We start from the raw sequence: 24,629 nt of genomic DNA, 5'->3' as shown, positions 1-24,629 counted from the left end.
GGCGGGGCGGGGTGGGGTGGGGGGCTGTCTACACACACACACACACACACACACACACACACACACACACACAGACACGATGCGCCTCCACGGCTGGACCCACCAAGGTGGAGACCTTCCAGCCCCCCTCCTCTCCTCACCTCGCCTCCTTCACCTACCCGCCCCCACCCCCAGCGCGCGGCCGCTGACTGCGCACGCGCGCTCACCCTTTGACCCCAGCCAGGGGCCGCCCTCCCGCACAACCCCTGTCAGCTGCGCCCCCGCCCTGTGGGTGGGCTGCCGCCTATTCCCCAGGGCCAGGGCTGGGGCACAGCGCATGGGGGAGGGGAGCGAGTGTAGGGGCGTCTCTCGGGATGTGTCCCATGGCTGGGGTGGGGCGGGGTGGTTTGGGGGGCGCTGAAGAAATCAGTCCCCTCCATCTCCTACCTCTGGAAAACCCCCAAGCCCTTGGAGAACTGCCGGCACCGCTCCCGTGGGGGCCGGGACCCTGCTCTGTGTCCTCCTGTGGCCCAGTCCAAGGGGCCTGGGCCTGGCCCGGGGCTGGATTGGACCCCAACCACCCTCGGGTGTGGACTTGCTAAAAGCCGGCGATTAGATATTGGATTCGAGCTTCCTTGAGGTCATTTCACTAATGAATGCACCGAAAAGAGTTTCCTAATCCATCTGTGAGGGTGGCAACTGAAAGAGAATTTGAAAGCTGACAGAATAGGCGAGGAAAGGCATAGGAGATTTCCACACCCAGTAAGGAAGACTTTCCCGAAATGGAAGAAAGAAACGAGCAAACAGAAACACCGGTAGCCCGCCCGGATCAGAGTCTGCTCCTTAGAGAAAGTACCCTGACCAGGTTCACCCGTGGGTGGGTGGCGAGCCAGTGGCATTCAGAAGAGCGAGGCCAGCAGTCTGTGCAGAAGACACCTGCACTCGGGTGTGTGTGGCGGCACAATTCCCAAGCAGCTCCCAATGGTAATCCAAAGAGAAGCCAGGGAGTTCCCAACGCCCCAGGTGTCCTCAGCCCACGACTGGCTGCAGTGGGAATGCGAAGCCCGGCTCCTTGTCTCAGAGCGGGACAACCAGGGGGTGTGACGTACACCCCGGGGTTCCCAGGCGGATCAGGCTGAGGCTGGGACTTGGCCTGAAAATGTCCCCTCGCATGGGCACCCCCTTCCGCTTCCGACTACTCTACTCCTGGTGCCCCTCCATCCAGGGGCCAGACTTTAAGAAGTCACCCGCAGGAGAATCCTGGTCCCAAAGGAGCCTTCTGGGGGACCCGTGCTGAGAGAGGTTGTGGGCATGGCCCGCTGGGGCTCTGCCCGACCCAGGGCTGGGAGATGCAACCTCCCAGCTCCGGGTCCCTGCAGGAAGCCTTGGCAAGAACAGGGCCAGTCCTCCAAAGGCCCAGGTGCGGGGAGCCCAGGCCAGGCAGCCTGTGGAAGAAGCCACATGCCGTGCCACCCCGGGAACACGACTGCAGGTCGCGGCCCCTCCCACCTCCTCCCCGACATGGCGCAGGGCTCAGAGACACCTGAGACGCTGCTACCAAAATCCACAGGGCATCGGTTGCTCCTCCAAAGCCCCCGAGCAGACCGCGTTGTCCAGCCAGCCCCTGGGCCTCCCTGGGGTGCCCAGCACAAAAATGCAGACAACCACCGGACTCGCAATATCAGTTTGAGGATGTTTCTGCCACTCTAAGGACCCGCAGGCCAGCTGGGCCTTCAGGCAGGACAGAGAGCCCCGGAATCCGACGTGGAGAGCTGCATGGACGTCCCCATCAGGAGGCGGTCCCCACCTCCGCGGCTCTCCCCTTGCGGGGAGCGGCAGCCCCAGGGCCTCAGGGAAGACACCAGGCTGGGCACCTGGGGCACAGCGGGGCACGACCCCGGCAGGCGACTTAGCGATGCCTGTGCCAGACTGCTGCGGCCGCCCTGCTGCCGGGTTCCTGGAGGGCTTCCTGGAATCAGCGTCCACACCAAGCCCCTGGAAGGCCCAGGCGACGGAGGAGCCGGTCAGGCAGGGGCCGAGGACGGTGACGGGCGGGGAGGAGCGTGTCAGGCAGGGGCCGAGGACAGTGACAGGCCGGGCGGGAGGGAACCGGTCAGGCAGGGGCCCAGGACAGCGACTGACGGGCCTGGCCGGGGAGGATCGAGTCAGGCAGTGGCCCAGGTGGTGGGCCGGGCGGGGAGGAGCCTGTCAGGCACGGGCAGAGTACGGTGACGGTGACGTGACGTCGCCGTGGCGGGAAGGAGCCGGTCAGGCAGGGGCAGGGGCCCAGGACAGTGACGGGCCTGGCGGGGGAGGAGCGCGTCAGGCAGGGGCAGAGGAGTTGGGCTGGGTAAGGGGTAGGGTGACAGTTAGGGCACAATTCACAATCGCAAAGATGTGGAAGCGACCCGAGTGCCCATCCATCCAGGAGTGCATTAATAACATGTGGCGCGTGGACACCACGGAGTGCTGTTCGGCTGTGAGGAGCAGCGGTGAGAGGGCACCTCTCCCGTTCTCCTGGCCAGAGCTGGGACCCGTCCCAGTAGGCCAGGTATCCCAAGCATGGACACACGAGCACCACGTGCGCGCGCTCACCGGCAAATTGGTATGAACGGATGGACACCTGAGTGGACAGAGAGGAATCACTGTCATCGGGTGGGTGTCGGGCGGGTGGGCGTGGGGAGGGGGTGGGCATACACATCCATTAGGGAGGGGGGGTGCGCACCCACTGGGGGATGGGCGCACTTGAAGCTCTGACCCGAGGGGGGAGGCAGGGAAAGAGCAATGCACCCGACCTGAACATTGGTACCCCCACAATACGCTGGGAGAAAATGAGAAATAAATAAGGAGACAGGGGGGAGGGGGGCACGGGCAACACATGTCACCTCAATACTTGTACTCCCATCATCTGCTTGAAAAGAGAGAGAGAAGAAAATGCAATAATAGAGATAAGAGACACTTTCTAAGAAAATGAATCCGAAAAGAAAAGTAAAAGGAGGCCTGTCGAGCAGGTCTGGGTGTGACTCCAGATCCCCCAGCCTCCAGTGCCACCACCAGAGATTCCTATGTGTAGCCCATAGAACCCCAAAAGCAACGGGACGAGTTCTGGTGACATACTCGCTCAAAAATGACATCCTGGAATCCTTCCGGAGCTCCCTCCCCTCTCAGACTCTCGAGTTTTCCTCCAGCGTGTCGGTTCCCACAGACCAGACCCTTGCCTGAGACCCGACAGTCCAGATGCCATGCCTGCTGTCGCTTGGCTGCGGTGCTGCAGCTTTGGGCAAGAGAAGGCCCCATGGAGCGGGCTGGGTTGCCAGGCATGGAGGTGGGTGCTGAGGGTGGGGGTCACCCCCCTGGACCCCCGCCGCGCTCTCCGAATGGTGACAGAACAAATGACATCAACAGTGACAATAACATCAATAGTGACAATGACATCGACATTGACAATGACAATGACAGTGGCAATGACATCGGCAGTGACAATAACATCGCCAGTGACAATCACAATGACAGTGACAATGACATCAACAGTGACAATGACAGTGGCAATGACATGCACGGTGACAATGACATCGACAATGACATAGACAGTGACCATGACATCGACAGTGACATCGACAGTGACAATGACAACAATTACAATGACATCGGCAGTGACATCGACAGTGACAATGACAAAAGTGACAATGACATCGGCAGTGACAATGACAACCACAGTTACAATGACATCGACTGTGACAATGACAGTGACAATGACATCAACAGTGATAATGACATCGACAGTGACAATGACAGTGACAGTGACATTGACAGTGAATATGACATCGACAGTGACAATGACAATGACAGTGACAATGACATCAGCAGTGACAATAACATCAACAGTGACAATCACAATGACAGTGACAATGACATTAACAGTGACAATGACAGTGGCAATGACATCGACAGTGACAATGACAGTGACAATGACATCGACAGTGTCATCAACAGTGACAAGGACAACAGTGACAATGACATCGTCAGTGACAATGACATCGACAGTGACAATAACATCAACAGTGACAATGACAGTGACAATGACAACAGTGACAATGACATCGACAGTGACAATGACATCAACAGTGACAATGACAATGACATCGACGGTTACAATGACATCGACAGTGACAATGACAATGACATTGACATTGACAATGACAATGACATCGACATTGACAATGACAATGACATCGACAGTGACAATGACAGTGACAATGACATCCACAGTGACAATGAAATCGACAGTGACAATGACTTCGACAGTGGCAATGACAACAGTGACAATGACATCGGCAGTGACATCGACAGTGGCAATGACAACAGTGACAATGACATCGGCAGTGACATCAACAGTGACAATGACAACAGTGACAATGACATCGGCAGTGACAATGACAACAGTTACAATGACATCGGCAGTGACAATGACATCGACTGTGACAATGATATCAACAGTGACAATGACATCGACAGTGACAGTGACATTGACAATGACAATGACATCGACAGTGACAGTGACAATAACATCAACAGTGACAATGACAATGACATGGACAGTGACATCAACAGTGACAATGACATCGACAATGACAATGACAGTGACAATGACATCAAAAATGACTTTGACGGTGACAATGACATCGACAGTGACAATGACAACAGTGACAATGACATCAGCAGTGACATCGACAGTGACAATGACAGTGGCAATGACATCGACAGTGACAATGACAGTGACAATGACATCGACAGTGTCATCAACAGTGACAAGGACAACAGTGACAATGACATCGTCAGTGACAATGACATCGACAGTGACAATAACATCAACAGTGACAATGACAGTGACAATGACAACAGTGACAATGACATCGACAGTGACAATGACATCAACAGTGACAATGACAATGACATCGACGGTTACAATGACATCGACAGTGACAATGACAATGACATTGACATTGACAATGACAATGACATCGACATTGACAATGACAATGACATCGACAGTGACAATGACAGTGACAATGACATCCACAGTGACAATGAAATCGACAGTGACAATGACTTCGACAGTGGCAATGACAACAGTGACAATGACATCGGCAGTGACATCAACAGTGACAATGACAACAGTGACAATGACATCGGCAGTGACAATGACAACAGTTACAATGACATCGGCAGTGACAATGACATCGACTGTGACAATGATATCAACAGTGACAATGACATCGACAGTGACAGTGACAATAACATCAACAGTGACAATGACAATGACATGGACAGTGACATCAACAGTGACAATGACATCGACAATGACAATGACAGTGACAATGACATCAAAAATGACTTTGACGGTGACAATGACATCGACAGTGACAATGACAACAGTGACAATGACATCAGCAGTGACATCGACAGTGACAATGACAGTGACAATGACATCGGCAGTGAAAATGACATCTACAGTGACAATAACATCAACAGTGACAATCACAATGACAGTGACAATCACATCAACAGTGACAATGACATGGACAGTGACAATGACAACAGTGACAATGACATCGACAGTGACAATGACAATGACAGTGACAATTACATCGGCAGTGACAATAACATCAACAGTAACAATGACAATGACAACAGTGATAATGACATCGGTAGTGACAATGACAATGACATCAACAGTGAAAATGACAATGACATCGACAGTGACAATGACATTGACAGTGACAATGACAGTGACATCGACAGTGACAATGACAACAGTGACAATGACAATGACATCTACAATGACAATGACAGTTGCAATGACATCAACGGTGACAATGACAATAACATCAATAGTGACAATGACATCAACAGTGACAATGACAGTGACAATGACATCAGCAGTGACAATGACAGTGACAATTACATCGACAGTGACAATCACAGTGACAATGTCAGTGACAGTGACAATTACATAAACAGTGACAATGATATCTACAGTGACAATGACAACAGTGACAATGACAATAGTTACAATGACATCGACAGTGACAATGACAATGACATCGACAGTGACAATGAGAATGACATCGACAGTGACAATGATATCGACAGTGACAATGAAAAGTGATAATGACATCGGCAGTGACAATGACATCGACAGTGACAATGACAACAGTGACAATGACAACAGTTGTCACCATATTGTAACCATATTGTCACCATATTGTCACCAAATTGTCACCTGTTGTCACCATATTGTCAACTGTTGTCACCTGTTGTCACCAAATTGTCGCCTGTTGTCACCAAATTGTCACCATATTGTCACCAAATTGTCACCAAATTGTCGCATGTTGTCACCATGTTGTCATCAAATTGTCACCATATTGTCACCAAATTGTCATCAAATTGTCACATGTTGTCACCATGTTGTCACCAAATTGTCACCAAATTGTCGCATGTTGTCACCATGTTGTCACCAAATTGTCGCATGTTGTCACCATGTTGTCATCAAATTGTCACCATGTTGTCACCATATTGTCACCAAATTGTCACCAAATTGTCGCATGTTGTCACCATGTTGTCATCAAATTGTCACCATATTGTCGCATGTTGTCACCATATTGTCACCAAATTGTCACAAGTTGTCAATATGTTGTCACCATGTTGTCACCATGTTGTCATCAAATTGTCACCATATTGTCACCAAATTGTCACCAAATTGTCGCATGTTGTCACCATGTTGTCATCAAATTGTCACCAAATTGTCGCATGTTGTCACCATGTTGTCACCAAATTGTCACCAAATTGTCACATGTTGTCACCTGTTGTCACCAAATTGTCACCAAATTGTCACATTTTGTCACCATATTGTCACCAATTTGTCACTTGTTGTCACCAAACTGCCACCTGTTGTCACCTGTTGTCACCAAAATGTCACCAAATTGTCACCTGTTGTCACCTGTTGTCACCAAATTGTCACCTGTTGTCACCTGTTGTCACCAAATTGTCACCTGTTGTCACCTGTTGTCACCAAATCGTCACCAAATTGTCACATGTCACCATGTTGTCACCAAAATGTCACATGTTGTCTCCATATTGTCACCAAATTGTCACATGTTGTCACCATATTGTCACCTGTTGTCACCAAATTGTCACATGTTGTCGCATGTTGTCACCATATTGTCACCAATTTTTCACCTATTGTCACCATATGTCACCAAATTTTCACCTGTTGTCACCAAATTGTCACCAAATTGTCACATGTTGTCGCATGTTGTCACCATATTGTCACCAATTTGTCACCTATTGTCACCATATTGTCACCAAATTGTCACCTGTTGTCACCATATTGTCACCAAATTGTCACCTGTTGTCACCAAATTGTCACCAAATCGTCACATGTTGTCACCATATTGCCACCTGTTGTCACCAAATTGTCACCAAATCGTCACATGTTGTCACCATATTGTCACCTGTTGTCACCAAATTGTCACCAAATTGTCACATGTTGTCACAATATTGTCACCAATTTGTCACCTGTTGTCACCAAACTGCCACCTGTTGTCACCAAAATGTCATCAAATTGTCAACTATTGTCACTATGTTGTCACCAAATTGTCACCAAATTGTCACCTGTTGTCACCAAATTGTCACCAAATTGTCACATGTTGTCGCATGTTGTCACCAAATTGTCACCAAATTGTCACCTGTTGTCACCATAGTGTCACCTGTTGTCACCTGTTGTCACTAAATTGTCACCAAATTGTCGCATGTTTTCACCATATTGTCACCAAATTAGTCACATGTTGTCACCATGTTGTCACCTGTTGTCACCATATTGTCACCAAATTGTCGCATGTTGTCACCAAATTGTCACCATATTGTCACCAAATTGTCACATTTTGTCACCATGTTGTCACCTGTTGTCACCTGTTGTCACCAAATTGTCACATGTTGTCACCATATTGTCACCAGTTTGTCACCTGTTGTCACCATATTGTCACCAAATTGTCACCTGTTGTCACCAAATTGTCACCATGTTGTCACCAAATTGTCACATTTTGTCACCATATTGTCACCTGTTGTCACCTGTTGTCACCAAATTGTCACATGTTGTCACCATATTGTCACCAGTTTGTCACCTGTTGTCACCATATTGTCACCAAATTGTCACCTGTTGTCACCATATTGTCACATGTAGTCACCATATTGTCACCAATTTGTCAACTGTTGTCACCAAATTGTCACCAAATCGTCACATGTTGTCACCATATTATCACCTGTTGTCACCAAATTGTCACCTGTTGTCACCAAATTGTCACCAAATCGTCACATGTTGTCACCATATTGTCACCTGTTGTCACCAAATTGTCACATGTTGTCACAATATTGTCACCAATTTGTCACCTGTTGTCACCAAACTGCCACCTGTTGTCACCAAAATGTCACCAAATTGTCAACTGTTGTCACCATGTTGTCACCAAATTGTCACCATATTGTCACCAAATTGTCACCTGTTGTCACCAAATTGTCACCAAATTGTCACATGTTGTCACCATATTGTCACCTGTTGTCACCAGATTGTCACCAAATTGTCACCTGTTGTCACCATATTGTCACCAAATTGTCACATGTTGTCACCATGTTGTCACCAAATTGTCACATGTTTTCATCAAATTGTCACCAAATTGTCACGTTTTCACATTATTGTCACCAAATTGTCACATGTTGTCACAAGATTGTCACATGTTTGTTACCCTATTGTCTCATGTCACCATATTGTCACATGTTTGTCAGAATTTTGTCACCATATTGTCACATGTTGTCACATTGTCACCAAATTGTCACATGTTGTCAAAATATTCTCACCAAATTGTCACGTCACAATATTGTCACGTTTGTCACAATATTGTCACAATTTTGTCACAATATTGTCACCAAATTGTCACATATTTGTCACAATATTGTCACATGTTTGTCACAATATTGTCTCATGTTTGTCACGTTTGTCACATTTTTGTCACATGTTTTCACAATATTGTCACGTTTGTCGCAATATTGTCACAATATTGTCACATGTTTGTCACATTTTTGTCACAATATTGTCACGTTTGTCACATATTTGTCACAATATTGTTACATGATTTTCAAAACATGTCATAATATTGTCACATCATTTTCACAACATGTCACATTATTGTCACAATATGATTTTCATATGTGACAATATTGTCACAGTATTGTCACAATATTGTCACACAATATTGTGACAATATTGTCACATGTTTGTCACAATATTGTCACAATATTGTCACGTTTGTCACAATATTATCACAATATTGTCACTTGTTTGTCACAATATTGTCACATGATTTTCACAACATGTCACAATATTGTCACAATATGATTTTCACGTGTCACAATATTATCACAATATGATTTTCACATGTCACAATATTGTCACAATATTGTCACAATATGATTTTCACAGTATGTCACAATATTGTCACGTTTTTCACAACATGTCACAATATTGTCACAATATGGGTTTCACAACATTTCACAATATTGTCACAATATGATTTTCAGAATATGTCACAATAATGTCAAAATATTGTCACAATATGGTTTTCACAACGTCACAATATTGTCACAATATAATTTTCACATGTCATAATGTCACAATATTGTCACAATATGATTTTCACAACATGTCACAATATCTCATAATATTGTCACTATATGATTTTCACAACGTCACATTGTCACAATATTGTCACAATATGATTTTCTATGGAGCTGAAAATAACCAACCGCTCCCGTGTGACAGCGTAGCCTCCTGTCTTTTCGCTGAGCCTCAAATACTTTTCTCGTGGGACAAGAATGGCGTCCTGGACCGTTGATGCCTCTCTCCGATCCAAGATACTCCCCAAATCCACTGGGGTCTTCAGAGGGGGTTTCCTCGTCAGCTCTAACTTGCAGCGCAGAGAAGTGACGTCTCAAGTGGGCCTCTTTCTGTCATTTTTCTCTATATTTTGGCACACCCACACACATGCACACAACAATGCATGCCAAACACTATCCTACACACACACACGTGCGCGCGTGCGCACGGGTAAGAAAAAGAAATAACCACTTCGCTACTTAAGACTCTAACTGGAAAAGGCAGAGGCAGGCCAACTGGCAAAATGCATAGTCATGGGCTTGCTTTCCTCTTTTTCCTGACTCCCAGATTTATTCCTGGGACTCCCGGACAAATTTCTAGGCTGTGAAGATGGGGATGGGGAGAGTTGAATTGCTCTAGCATTTGCACCAAGAAAAAAATCACACTGAAAAAGGAGAAGAAAGAAGAGAGGGACCCAACATTTTATGGGCTACTCACCAGCACTGCGCAAGGCATTTAGAGAAGGCTCTCGGTTCAGTTCGGTCTTGGAGAACAGTCTGTTGAAGGAGCAGGCTTCTCACCATTTTACAGGGAAGTAACACTGCAGCTCAGAGAGGTTGCTGACTGGCCGAAAGCCACACAGCTAGTGGCTTCGAGGAGAGAGGAGACGTCTGACCCAGAGCTGATTCCAAAGCTCGCCCTCACTTCCATGCAGCACAGGCTTCTCCAGGTGGCCTTGAAGACGCCAGACGGGTGATTCCTGAGAACTCAGCCATCATGGCTGCACCACACTGTGCATGTGCTCAGTGCCACTAACCGACACACTTATAAATGGGTAAGGGGCCAAAGTTTATGGTATAAATATTGTACCACCATTAAAAAAAATATTTCATGCCATGACAGTGGATAAGTTCTTTTTTTAAAATATATTTCCTGGTTTTCCCCTTTTACAGAAGCTACAGCTGCCCCGATTCCAAAGCTCTTTATTAGAATCTGCTCTTGCTAGTTGCAAAGAGACGTAAGAGAGAGAAAAAGTCAATGCCTGAATTTGAAGGTTCAAAGGACAGGCTGACTCTCGTTAGGGGCCGATGCAGCCGATAACTCTCAGCCAATGCTCACTGACCATTCTGGAAAACCTGGGGCCCTTCAAAGAATCTTGCTAAATCTCTATTCTGCCTGTGCTCTAGAAACGGCTGAACAAAGCCTGGATGACAGCGTGTGTGTTTCCAGAATGGTTTACCAAATATCTTCAGCCACTGCTGAGACCTGCTGCTCAGAAGAAAGATTTCTTTCAAATATGAACAGCTTGTTAATCCTAGCACTCAGGGAGGCCGAGGCGGGAGGATCGCTCAAGGTCAGGAGTTCGAAACCAGCCTGAGCAAGAGCGAGATCCCCGTCTCTACTAAAAATAGAAAGAAATTAATTGGCCAACTAAAAATATATAGAAAAAAAAATTAGCCAGGCATGATGGCACATGCCCATAGTCCCAGCTACTCGGGAAGCTAAGGCAGGAGGATCACTTGAGGTCAGGAGTTCGAAACCAGCCTGAGAAAGAGCAAGACCCTTTCTCTACTAAAAATAGAAAGAAATTAATTGGCCAACTAAAAATACATAGAAAAAATCATCCGGGCATGGTGTCTCATGCTTATAGTCCCAGCTACTTGGGAGGCTGGGGCAGGAGGATCGCTTGAGCCCAGGAGTTGGAGGTTGCTGTGAGCGAGGCTGACCACATGGTACTCTAGTCTGGGTGACAGAGTGAGACTCTGTCTCAAAAAAAAATAAAAAAATTAAAAATATAACTAAATAAAAATACTTTATTGCTAAAAAGTGGTAATGACCATCTCAGCCTTCCGTTGAGTCTTAATGTTTTTTTTTTTTTTTTTTTGCTGATCAAAGGTCTTGCCTGCATATTGGTGGCTACTGATTGATTAGGGTGGTGGTCACTGGAGGTTAAGGTAGCTGTGGCAATTGCTTAAGATAAGAGACCTGTGCAGGTTGCCTCTTCGATGGACTCTTCCTTCGGCAAAAGGTTTCTCTTGAGCACGTGATACTATTTGATCAGCCACAGGACAACTCCTTTTGACATTGGAGTCAGTCCTTTCCAAGGCTGCGGCCGCTTTACTCACTAAGTTGCTGGAATGTTCTAAATCCTTGGTAGCCATTTCAGCAATACTCACAGCATCTTCACCAGGAGTAAATTCCATCTCAAGAAACCACTTTCTTTGGTCACCCATAAGAAGCAACTCCTCCTCTGTTCAAGTTCCATCATGAGATTGGATCGAGTTTAGTCGCATCTTCGAGCTCCACTTCTAGCTCTCTTGTTATTTCCACCTTTGTGGTCATTCCCTCTGCTGAAGCCTGAAGTCCCCAAAGTCATCCACGAGGGTTGGAATCCACTGATTGCAAGCTCCTGTTCACCTGGCTATTTTGACCTCCTCTCATGAATCACAGGGGTTCTTAATGGCATCTAGAATGCCGAATCCTTTCCAGAGGGTTTTCAGTCGACGTTGCCCAAATCTATCAGAGGATTCGCTATCTATGGCAGCTGTAGCCTTACAAATTATACTTATTAAATAATAAGACTTGAAAGTCAGAGTTACAACTTGATCCATGGGTTGCAGAATGGAGCATGAAAGTAACATTCATCTGTGTGTATATCTCCATTAGAGCTCTTGAGTGACCAGGTACCTTGTCAACAAGCTGTAATAAATTTTATATATATATATATATATATTTTTTAGACAGAGTCTTGCTCTGTCACCTGGGCTAGAGTGCCGTGACATCAGCCTAGCTCACAGCAACCTCAAATTCCTGGGCTCAAGCGATCCTCCTACCTCAGCCTCCCGAGTAGCTGGGACTACAGGCATGTGCCACCATGCCCAGCTCATTTTTTCTATATATTTTTAGTTGGCCAATTAATTTCTTTCTATTTTTAGTAGAGAAAGGGTCTCGCTCTTGCTCAGGCTGGTTTCGAACTCCTGATCTCGAGCAATCTGCCTGCCTCGGCCTCCCAGAGTGCTAGGATGACAGGTGTGAGCCACTGCACCCGGCCAATAAAGTATTTTTATTTTTATTTTTTTTTTTTATTTTTTTTTTTTTTGAGACAGAGTCTCACTTTGTTGCCCAGGCTAGAGTGAGTGCCGTGGCGTCAGCCTAGCTCACAGCAACCTCAAACTCCTGGGCTCGAGTGATCCTTCTGCCTCAGCCTCCCGGGTAGCTGGGACTACAGGCATGCGCCACCATGCCCGGCTAATTTTTTATATATATATCAGTTGGCCAATTAATTTCTTTCTATTTATAGTAGAGACGAGGTCTCGCTCTTGCTCAGGCTGGTTTTGAACTCCTGACCTTGAGCAATCCGCCCGCCTCGGCCTCCCAAGAGCTAGGATTACAGGCGTGAGCCACCGCGCCCGGCCTCAATAAAGTATTTTTAAATCAAGGTATGTACATTATTTTTTCTGACAAGATGCTATTGCATACTTAATAGACTACAGTATGATATAAACATAACTTTTATATCTGCACTGGAAGACCAAAAACTTTATGTGACTTGCTTTTATTGCAACATTCACTTTATTGCAGTGGTCTAGAAGTGACCCTGCAGTGTCTCTGAAGTCTGCCTGTCACTTAAACATTTGCAGCAACCCCAGTTTCCTCGTGTGAATAATGATGTCTATCTCATAAATGGCTTTAAGAATTTAATAAGAAAATGCAAGAACGTGCTTAGACTATGATATCCCTGGCATATTGTAAATGTTCAATTAAAGATAGCTAATAGGATGATGATAAAATTCATAATCTGGGCCCAGCCCGGGTGGCTCACAGCTGTCATCCTAGCACTCTGGGCGGCTGAGGCAGGCGGACTGCTCGAGGTCAGGAGTTCAAAACCAGCCTGAGCAAGAGCAAGACCCCGTCTCTACTATAAATGGAAAGAAATTCATTGGCCAACTACAAATACATAGAAAAAATTAGCCAGGTGTGGTGGCGCATGCCTGTAGTCCCAGCTACTCGGAGGCTGAGGCAGGAGGATTGCTTGAGCCCAGGAGTTTGAGGTTGCTGTGAGCGAGGCTGACGCCATGGCACTCACTCTAGCCTGGACAACAAAGCAAGACTCTGTCTTAAATAAGAAAAAAAAAATCATGATCTGTTATTACTTCAGATCATTTATATTCTGATAAACCTAGATCCTTTCCCACTGGATTTAAAGAAATCAGAGAGTAGAAAGTACAATTAATGATATACATTTTTTTCTGGTTGTATTTACAGAGAAGTGGGAGGTGGAATGAGCCAGCTTTGGCAGGATTTTGTGGAGATGGGACCCATTTCTAAAATTACTAAGCATTTCCTTTTCTGAGGAAGCCTGTTCTTTTCCTTTGAAAGTGGATTTATTACCCAGACATTAATTGAAAGGCCCCAGGGCCGAAAGCTCTTCCTCCAAATAACCGTGCACACACTACCAGTTCATTTCTTATCCATCGCCCTGGCAAGGTTCAACAAAAGCAAAGAGAAGATGAATGGACTCAGGAGAGTGGCCTGGGCTCAGCTGATTCAGAGAGCTGACCTCATCAATACAGGGGCAGCAAATTCCATCACGGAACTCCATGCATTTGCAGCAGCTTGTGCAATCGCTTCCTGTTGCAAGCATGCAAAGCATATTCCTCACGTGGCTGCCCCAAGGTTAAGGTCCTGCCCTTAACTTAACCAGTGCCACCACCTTTCACAGGTAATATATGCAGGAAGTCCTGCTTGTGCACACTGCTTTAGAATATAAAACTGTGTTTGGGTTGGGCTCAGTGGCTCACACCTGTAATCCTAGCACTGTGGGAGGCCGAGGCGGGAGGCTCTCTTGAGGCCAGGACTTCAAGACCAGCCTGAGCAAGAGCAAGACCCCATCTCTACTAAAAATAGAAAGAAATTAGTTGGCCAACTAAAAACATATAGAAAAAATTAGCCGGGCGTGGTGGCACATGCCTGTAGTCCCAGCTACTCGGGAGGCTGAGACAGGAGGATCGCATGAGCCCAGGAGTCTGAGGTTGCTGTGAGCGAGGCTGACCACATGGTACTCTAGTCTGGGCGACAGAGTGAGACTCTGTCTCAAAAAAAAAAAAAAAAAAAAAAAGAATTAGCCAGGTGCAGTGGCATGTGCCTGTAGTCTCAGCTACTCGGGAGGCTGAGGCAGGAGGATCGCCTGAGCCCAGGGGTTAGAGGCTGCAGTGAGCTATGCTGACGCCACTGCACTCCAGCCCGGGCCACAGAGCAAGACCCTGTCTCAAAGAAGAAGAAGAAAAAAGAAACCCGCATGTGCTTTATGCTTTATTGTCATAACTATTACAATGGATTAAATAGTGGTCCCCCCAAAAGACATGTCACCTCCAAATGTGACCTCATTTGGAAAAAAGTCTTTGCAGATGTAATGAGGTTAAGGATCTTGAGATGAGAGCAGGCTGGATTAGGGTGGGTCTAAATTCAGTAAGTCCTTATAAGAGACAGGAAGAGAAGCAGAGAGACACAAAGAACACACCAAGTGACGACAGAGCCAGAGACAGGAGTGACGTGTCCACAGCCCAGAACACCAAAGATGCCAGCAGCCACAAGAAACTAGGACAGTGACACAGAAAAGATTGCCCTTGGAGCCTCAGGCAGGAATCGATCCTGCAGACACCTTGATTTGCGGCCTAAGGCCACCAGAAATGTGAGAAAAATAAGCTTCTGTCATTTTAAGTCACCCAGTTGACAGTAATTTGTTCCAGCAATTCTAGGAAACCAACACAACCGTGTAAAACTCCACAGCAAGAAAAACAGACTAGAAGGAAATCACAACATAACGTTAAGAGTATTCATTACTAGACGATGGAATTATGCTATTTTTTTTTCCAGAAATCACTTGAGTTTGCCGCATTTTCCAAATTGTCTAAGCCGGACATTTATTATCCAACAAGTGCATCAAAATTAATTTAAAATAAGAAGTGGGCCGGGCGTGGTGGCTCACGCCTTTAACCCTAGCACTCTGGGAGGCCGAGGCGGGCAGATCGCTCAAGGTTAGGAGTTTGAAACCAGCCTGAGCAAGAGCGAGACCCCATCTCTATTATAAATAGAAAGAAATTAATTGGCCAACAAATATATATAGAAAAAATTAGCTGGGCGTGGTGGCGCATGCCTGTAGTCCCAGCTACTCGGGAGGCTGAGGCAGGAGGATTGCTTGAGCCCAGGAGTTGGAGGTTGCTGTGAGCGAGGCTGATGCCACGGCACTCACTCTAGCCTGGGCAACAAAGCAAGACTCTGTCTCAAAAATAAAATAAAATAAAATAAAATAAAATAAAATAAAATAAGAAGTAAACCTGCCTTACCCCTTTGCACTCGGATGTTGAGTGTGGATAATGTCGAGTGGAAAATGAGAAAAAAGCAAGCAAGTGCAAAGGGTTAAAAATGCTGTTATCAAAAAAAAGAAAAAAGAAAAAGAAAAAAAAGTTCACCCATTCTACATGAACAAAAATAAAAGATAAATAAACAAATAAAACGGCTGTTATCACCAAGATGTTGAAACTCTGTTTTAAAAATCTGCAATGCCAAGCAGTGGGACACATCTATGAGGTCATTCCACCTTCTCGGAACCCAGGAAAACGTATGTCTGTCCCCTTCCCGGTGGCTACAGATATTCCAGGCCCGAGATGACAGACACGTGCCCTACTGTCTCCAGATTTGGGACTTCAAGAAGATGAGAGCAGTCTGTTGTTGGGATCTCCCAACAATTGAATAAATGGGTAGAGAAGGTCCAAGGGCCCAGTGGTCGGGGATGACAATACCAGGATCACTCCTGGGCGCCTGACTGTGGGACAAACGCCAGAGAAATTGTGTCATCAGGGTAATTTTGTAGCATCCTTGAAGAAAGAAAACCCCTGCATTCTTCTAATAGGTCCCCCGGAGGCCCAATTCAAACTCAAAGTTGGAGGGGCCACTCTGGGTGTCACATGCACACGCACAATCACATAACGAGCCAATGTTTTAAGAACTGTGAAAGCAATTTCCGCATCACCAAGAGGTTTACCAAACATAAAATCAAAAAACGCCCTCGTTAAACGCCTTCCAATGGCCAAAAGTGCTTTTGCTCGAGTCCCTTTTCCCAACGTGGGTGGCAGCAATAACCCTAAAGCATTGGGGGTCGCATGTTCAAACGCTTGGGTCCAAAGTCTGGATGATGACCTTCTTGTTTGTTTTTATGCTTGTTGATGTGCAGTTGGCCGCGGTTGGATGAACTGCAAACTCCATCCCTCCACTGATCCCTTTTGGGGCGTTTTCTTCTAGGGAACGTTAGGCGAATGGCATTTCCAAAGAAGCAGCCCCCAGCCGGGCGCGGTGGCTCACGCCTGTCATCCGGGCACTCTGGGAGGCCGAGGTGGGAGGATCGCTCAAGGTCAGGAGTTCAAACCAGCCTGAGCAAGAGCAAGACCCCATCTCTACTATAAATAGAAAGAAATTAATTGGCCAATTAAAAATATATAGAAAAAATCAGCCGGTCATAGTGGCTGACACCTGTCATCCTAGCACTCTGGGAGGCCGAGGCGGGAGGATCGCTCAAGGTCAGGAATTCGAAACCAGCCTGAGCAAGAGCGAGACCCCATCTCTACTAAAAATAGAAAGAAATTAATTGGCCAACTACAAATACATAGAAAAAATTAGCCGGGCATGGTGGCACATGCCTGTAGTCCCAGCTACTCGGGAGGCTGAGGCAGGAGGATGGCTTGAGCTCAGGAGATTGAGGTTGCTGTGAGCGAGGCTGACGCCACGGCACTCACTCACACCTGGGTGACAGAGTGAGACTCTGTCTCAAAAAAAAAAAAGCAGCAGCTCCTTTCACGATCTGTCCCATTCGGCGCAATTTAACGCCACATTTTTTTGCATGGTGAACAGAGGATTTGGAAGATCTGATTAGAAAACTGCAAGTGGCCTCCTGAGTAACCGGAAATCGAGTTGCATTTGATTCGCTTTCTCACTATGCTGCATCTTTCTGATACCTCGGTAAGCTGGACACCACGTACTCTGATTTGAGAGACAGGCATTTCACTCTTAAGACCCCAGCCTCAAATAAACCAACTAGCCCAGGGTTCTTCAGACACCCTGTTCCTGGCAGACACTGGTCCGATCTCATGCCCAAGCCATACAGAATGCAAGACTATATTTCCCCCAAGCTACAGTTTTCTATTTACACCCAGGAGAGTCAAAAAAAATGCCAGATCTCTGTCGCAACCGAGAATCAAGAACTTGTCATCTTGAACCCCCAAAAACCCGATTTCATGCCTTGACTCCACTATTTAGTCCTGTGTGGACCAGGGCATGTTATCTAACTTCCCTGTTTCCTTGTCTTTAAAAAAGTGGAGGACAGGCCGGGCGTGGTGGCTCGCACCTGTCATCCTAGCACTCTGGGAGGCCGAGGCGGGAGGATAGCTCCAATTCAGGAGTTCGAGACCAGCCTGAGCAAGAGCGAGACCCCGTCTCTACTAAAAAAATACATAGAAATTAATTGGCCAACTAAAAATATAAAGCACAAAAATGAGCCGGGCATGGTGGCACATGCCTGTAGTCCCAGCCACTCGGGAGACTGAGGCAGGAGGATCGCTTGAGCCCAGGATATTGAGGTTGCTGTGAGCTAGGCTGATGCCATGGCACTCACTCTAGCCCGGGTGACAGAGTGAGACTCTGTCTCAAAAAATAAAATAAAATAAAATAAAAACTAGAAAAGTGGAGGATAAAAGAGGAGCCCCAGGAAGGAGGCTGCTTTCAGCAGGACATGGAGAGAAACACATGAGCAAAGCTACGCACGCAGCTGGTGCCCGATCACGTCAGCTCCTGGCTGCCACCACTGCCACCAGGCCGGGAGGGCGGTGACACCCCTGCCGTCCTCAAGAACGCCTGCACCAAGGAGCCAGTGCCTGTCATGTCCTTCACCGGGGACCTCATTATAATTCTGCCCCCTCCCCTCGGCCACTGCACCAGGCGTCCTCAAACTATGGCCCTCGGGCCACATGCGGGCCGCCTAGCACATTTATCCGGACTGCCACTGGGTGTTTTTGCCGCCGCTGCCTGTCCTGCTTAGCACAGTGCGCACTTTCCAATGGTCTGGGGGACAGTGGACTGGCCCCCTGTTTACAAAGTTTGAGGACCCCTGACCCTACACCAGCTATGTCATTGTGACCTGCCAGGCTGCACCCTACAGCCACCCACGTGCCCGGTGAGCCCAGCCACCCCCAGGGCCCCAGCTTGCAGAGGCCGAAGAAACTGTGAGCACCGCTGTTGGCAGGGAGGAGGCCCCCTTTCCCCGATGGCCCCCAATAAAACTGGGAAATAAAAATACATAAATGAAACAACGGGAGCTCCTCCCGGGAGTGTGGCCAAGGCAGGGAGGACTTGGCTGCTCGCTTGGATGGCTCGCCCGGCAGGGCCGTCCCCGAGCTGGGCCACTGCTTGCCAAGCCGCCACTCCCACCATCCTGCAGGCCACGTGCGATCGATCACTCACTGCCTTTCCGTAGCCACCAACTCTGATGGTGATCCCGGCCAGGGCAAGGTGGGGAACGGGGAATGGTGGGGACAGTGACAATGATGGACACACATTCTTTCCGAAAGGAAAGAAGAAATGCAAGACCAGAGTCAACAAAGATAGTCTTTTCATTTTCCCAGGAGAAGCCCAGATCTGAATTTTTTTATACAAAATCATAAAGGCTGGGAACGACCGTGTTTCCCCGAAAATAAGACCTACCCATAAAATAAGCCCCAGCAGGATGTCTAAGCATGTGCACAATAGAAGCCCCACCCCGAAAATAAGCCCTAGTGCTGGGTGTGGCTATGAAAATAAGCCCTAGTGCTGGGCGTGGCTATGAAAATAAGCCCTGGTGATGGGTGTGGCTATGAAAATAAGCCCTAGTGCTGGGTGTGGCTATGAAAATAAGCCCTAGTGGTAGGCGTGGCTATGAAAATAAGCCCTGGTGCTGGGCGTGGCTATGAAAATAAGCCCTAGTGATGGGCGTGGCTACGCAGTGCATCTGCACAACCCATGCATGTCGTTGCAGAGTGGGAAAGAACACGAGCAGCCGTTCTCATCTACCCCGTGAGAGCTCTATGGCTCCACATGAGAGATTGGGGCCAATGGTTCTAAAAGAAATAGAGTCGCAAGACATTCAGGATGGAATCCGGGGTTTGGAGAGTGAGGATGATGTTCCAGAAGAAGACGACTTCACTCTATTTGAATCAATGTAGATGGTTGTACCGTGCTTAAAAAAAAAAAAACACATCTTCTTCAGGAAGATGACTTCTTGAGGAAAACTAAATATAAGATCCTGTCTTATTTTCAGGGAAACATGGTAATTCAAAATGTAAGATCCTGCGCAATGCTAACAAAATACACCTACAGGCCAGATCTAATCTCAGGAGTTTCCAGGGTGTGATCTCAGGTTCAAATATTGCACAAAGATCCTTATTTCTCAGGCCTCAGAAGAGTGAGCTTCTCCTTAAGCACTTGTGATCTTTAAATGCATTTACATTTGTTTAGCATGGCCACAAAAACTCATACTTATTAAGCAGGCGACGGTGACACTGATGAAGAATTTCCTTAATGCTGTGTGATTCTCAACTTGGATGTGAATTTCTCACTGTCTAATCGGTGAGACACAGAACCCAAAAGAAGCCCCCCCTTTTTTTTTTGAGACAGAGTTTCACTCTGTCGCCCAGGCTAGAGTGCCGAGGCATTAGCCTCGCTCACAGCAACCTCCAACTCCTGAGCTCAAGCGATCCTGCCTCAGCCTCCCGAGTAGCTGGGACTACAGGTATGCGCCTCCATGCCCAGCTGATTTTCTCTATATATTTTTAGTTGGCCAATTGATTTGTTTCTATTTTTAGTAGAGACAGGGTCTCGCTCTTGCTCAGGCTGGTTTCGAACTCCTGACCTTGAGTGATCCTCCTGCCTCGGCTTCCCAGAGTGCTAGGATGACAGGCGTGAGCTACCTTGCCCAGCCAGAAGCCCCTTTTCATACACTGATCCCAGGGGCAGAATTTGAAAGTTACCTTCCTCTTATAGCTTGCAAACCGTTTTTATAAACATCATGTGCATATTTCGCTTAGGCAAAGAGATCGTGAGGGTTTAGGGTCCGATTCTACCAAACGCTAGTCACTTTAAGCGCATGAGCCACTAGGCGAGCGTGTGACATGCAATATGAATGTACTATTCTGCCAGGAGTTTCATTCCTTTAGAACCTGAAGTCCCACGTAAGGAGGGGCTCCATTCTATCTCTTCTGCTTTAGTCCATGAGACAAGAATCATCACTCCCATTTAACTAATGAAGGGCTTTGGCCCATGATAAGGAAGTGACTTATTATCCATGACATGACCTACAATTTCCAGGGTCTTGAATTCAGATCTTCTTACTCCTTTATCACGTCCTGTTTCTATTAAACTCCTCTTGAAAGCACAAGCAACTACTATTAATAACATCAAGGCCAGCTATCAGCCACGCACAGTGGGGGGGGGGGGGAACATGACATGCGTTGCCCCAAAACAACCTCACAAGACAAGTAATGGCATCCCCATTTCTCGGATCGGAAAACCGAGGCTGGAGTTAAGTCACTTGCCCAAGGCCATTTGGCTAGTAAAAGACAGAACAAAAAACCACAATCCCAGCAATCTGTCTTCAAAACCTGTCTTTTTAACTTCTCATTTATAATGCTCCCATATAAGCCTCTACAAGTTTCATAGAAATTTCTACAACACTGGCTGGAAATACACATTTCTCCCCAGAGATCATCCCCATGGTAGAATCTCTTTGATCTTAAAAATCTCAAGATCTGGGAATCATTCCCATTAGGGAATCCTCCTTCTCTCCGTAGAGAAATCCCTCTGGGATACTCATTAATCACAGGGTTAAAGGGAAACCCTTGAGCTTTTTGAACCAAGAGACCACAAAATAACAAATTTATTAGGTTCTCCCTCATCTCACAAACCTTAAACTACAAAAGCATTAGGATGAATGGCAACCTTCCAACAGAGTGTGTGTGGGCATCATTTTTTATGATTAAAAACAAGTGACATTTATTTTGAAAAAAAAAAAACAATGACTGACATTGATACTCTGTTGTTTTCTCACTATTCGTAAGGCATAAATTGTCACTTGGGGTAATTCAATAAGAATTAATTACCAGGTTGCTGTATAAGCTGAGATATTTCCAAGCTTCAGCCCAAAGAGCACACAGATATGCTCAATTTTTAAAAGAAGGGGGCTAGAAACGGGCACCATTATTTTAGAGGCCAATTTGGCAAGAGCTCTTAAAATTTTAAATGTGACTATCCTCTGATCTAGCAATTGCAACTACCCCACAGAAACATAAAATTGGGTAAATGCACACAGGCATGTTGTAGCATAAGAAAAGCTAGTGTCCTGTAGTATATAATCGGGAACAATGGAAAATCACCAAAGTGGCCATGAATGGAGAAATTTTTGACTCAGTGAGAATCCACACAATGGATTCTAAAAGCTAAGAAATGTATTAGACCTTTTAGCCCTTTATAGACTGACATGGAAGGATATCTCCAAAGTATTTCTAAGTATGAAAAAAGTAAGCTGTAAAAGACAGTATGTAGAATGCACATTTTCTGTAATTTTTTTTTTTTTTTGAGGGGTGGGACGGAGTCTCACTCTGTTGCCTGGGCTAGAGTGCCCTGGCATCAGCCTAGCTCACAGCAACCTCAATCTCCTGGGCTCAAGCGATCCTCCTGCCTCAGCCTCCCAAGTAGCTGGGACTACAGGCATGCGCCACCATGACCGGCTAATGTTTTCTATATATTTTTAGCTGGCCAATTAATTTCTTTCTATTTTTAGTAGAGACAGTGTCTCACTCTTGCTCAGGCTGGTTTCGAACTCCTGACCTTGAGCGATCCTCCCGCCTCGGCCTCCCAGAGTGCTAGGATGACAGGCGTGAGCCACCGCGCCCGGCCTGGAAAGTAATATTAAGAAATAATTTTGGCCGGGCGCGGTGGCTCACGCCTGTCGTCCTAGCTTTCTGGGAGGCCGAGATGGGTGGATAGCTGCTGCTTCAGGGGTTCGACACCAGCGCCTGAACACTGCCTGAGCACAGCCAGACCCCGTCTCAAAAAAAAAAAAAAAAAGAAATAATTTGATTGAATCTAAGGAAACACATGGCTCCAGCTTAGGGGTCAGCAAACTGCTTTCCTATAGAGCCAGGTAGCAAATGCTTCAGTTTTGTGGGACATAAGTCCTGTCTCCACCACTCAGCCATTGCCAGAGCAGCCTCAGATGCCACTACATGAATGAGCATGGCTGCGTTCCCATGCAACTTTATTTATGGACTTTGAAACTGAGATTTTGTGCAGTTTTCACATGCCACAAAATGTGACTCTTCTTCTGATTTTGCTTCAACCATTTAAAAATGTGAAAACCATTTTTAGCCAGCATGCTATACAAAACAGGTAGCAAGCTAATTTTGGGCCCACCAGCTGGTTTGCCGACTCCCAGTCTAGAAGGTACAGCTAAGAAGCATTTTTCTCTCTGTGATACGTATGTTTTTTTTTTGTTTTTTTTTTTTTTTTTTTTTTTTTTTGAGACAGAGTCTCACTTTGTTGTCCAGGCTAGAGTGAGTGCCGTGGCGTCAGCCTAGCTCACAGCAACCTCAAACTCCTGGGCTCGAGTGATCCTTCTGCCTCAGCCTCCCGAGTAGCTGGGACTACAGGCATGTGCCACTATGCCCGGCTAATTTTTTATATATATATATCAGTTGGCCAATTAATTTCTTTCTGTTTATAGTAGAGACGGGGTCTCGCTCTTGCTCAGGCTGGTTTTGAACTCCTGACCTTGAGCAATCCGCCCGCCTCGGCCTCCCAAGAGCTAGGATTACAGGCGTGAGCCACAGCGCCCGGCCAATACGTATGTTTTATATGCAGATGTGTGCGAGAGAGAGATTTTGTATCTTCTATAATAGCTGTGTCTATTTTTTTAAAAAAACAGAGAGATTAATATTGATATATTTGGATAAACTGATATATTTCCTCTAGAGCAGGCGTCCTCAAACTATGGCCCGTGGGCTGCCAAGAACATTCATCCGGCCCGCCCAGTGTCTTTGCCGCCGCTGCCTGTCCTGCTTAGCAGCCGACTCGTCCCGGGCCCACAGTGCGCAATCTCCAACAGTCTGAGGGACAGTAACCTGGTCCCCCCTGTTTACAAAGTTTGAGGACCCCTGGTCTAGAGGAAAACCCTATGAGATATTGTATCTTCTATCAAGTATATTATTAAATGCCATGATCAGGGACCTTCTTAGCTGGCTAAGCGTCTTTCTCCCTGCCTTAAATATTCTAGGCATAAATCTTTCCCTCTCTTTCTTTTTCTCTTTCTCTTGTTTTCCCTTTTCTTGGCAAGTCAGTTGATTTAGACAGAGTGTTTTCCAGCCCAAGCAAAATAATCGGTGGGAACCCACTTCTTTGGCCAAATTACAACCCGCTGAAGGAAGCCGGGCCAGGGTCACCCTGAATTACTGCCTCAGTTGTGCATCAACACAATCGCCAGGGCAACTGAGGAAAGATGCTTTTCAGGGAGCAGCCTTGGCTGCCCCAGCCAGTCCTGCCTCTGCAGCGAGCGACTGCACCATGACCAAAAGTGTCCCGTCGTCTGGAGACCAACCGCTCTGCATAATCACAGCACACTCGCAACGCTCCCCCCTGCTCTGGGCTT

At 46.7% G+C, this 24,629-nt stretch overlaps 1 protein-coding gene across 1 annotated transcript; it reads right to left on the bottom strand.

The window, feature by feature from the left end:
- Positions 1-2,943: 2,943 nt before the first annotated feature.
- On the bottom strand, positions 2,944-12,616 carry LOC142861133 (uncharacterized). Its single transcript, XM_075993334.1, has 2 exons — positions 10,403-12,616; positions 2,944-10,286 (listed from the first exon to the last, which is right to left on the bottom strand). Exon 2 carries the CDS (start codon positions 6,173-6,175, stop codon positions 3,101-3,103), a length of 3,075 nt encoding a protein of 1,024 aa, XP_075849449.1. The 5' UTR covers positions 6,176-10,286; positions 10,403-12,616; the 3' UTR covers positions 2,944-3,100.
- Positions 12,617-24,629: the final 12,013 nt, after the last annotated feature.

Source organism: Microcebus murinus, chromosome 16 (genome assembly GCF_040939455.1).
Source record: "Microcebus murinus isolate Inina chromosome 16, M.murinus_Inina_mat1.0, whole genome shotgun sequence".
Lineage (NCBI taxonomy): Eukaryota > Metazoa > Chordata > Mammalia > Primates > Cheirogaleidae > Microcebus > Microcebus murinus.
Note: the sequence above shows the minus strand (reverse complement) of the source record. Positions and strands in the feature narration are given on the sequence as shown.

Bases quoted from the DNA above. Each gene is read 5' to 3' on its own strand.
- LOC142861133 (XM_075993334.1), bottom strand. From the start codon at position 6,175: ATGTCATTGTCACTGCCGATGTCATTATCACTTTTCATTGTCACTGTC.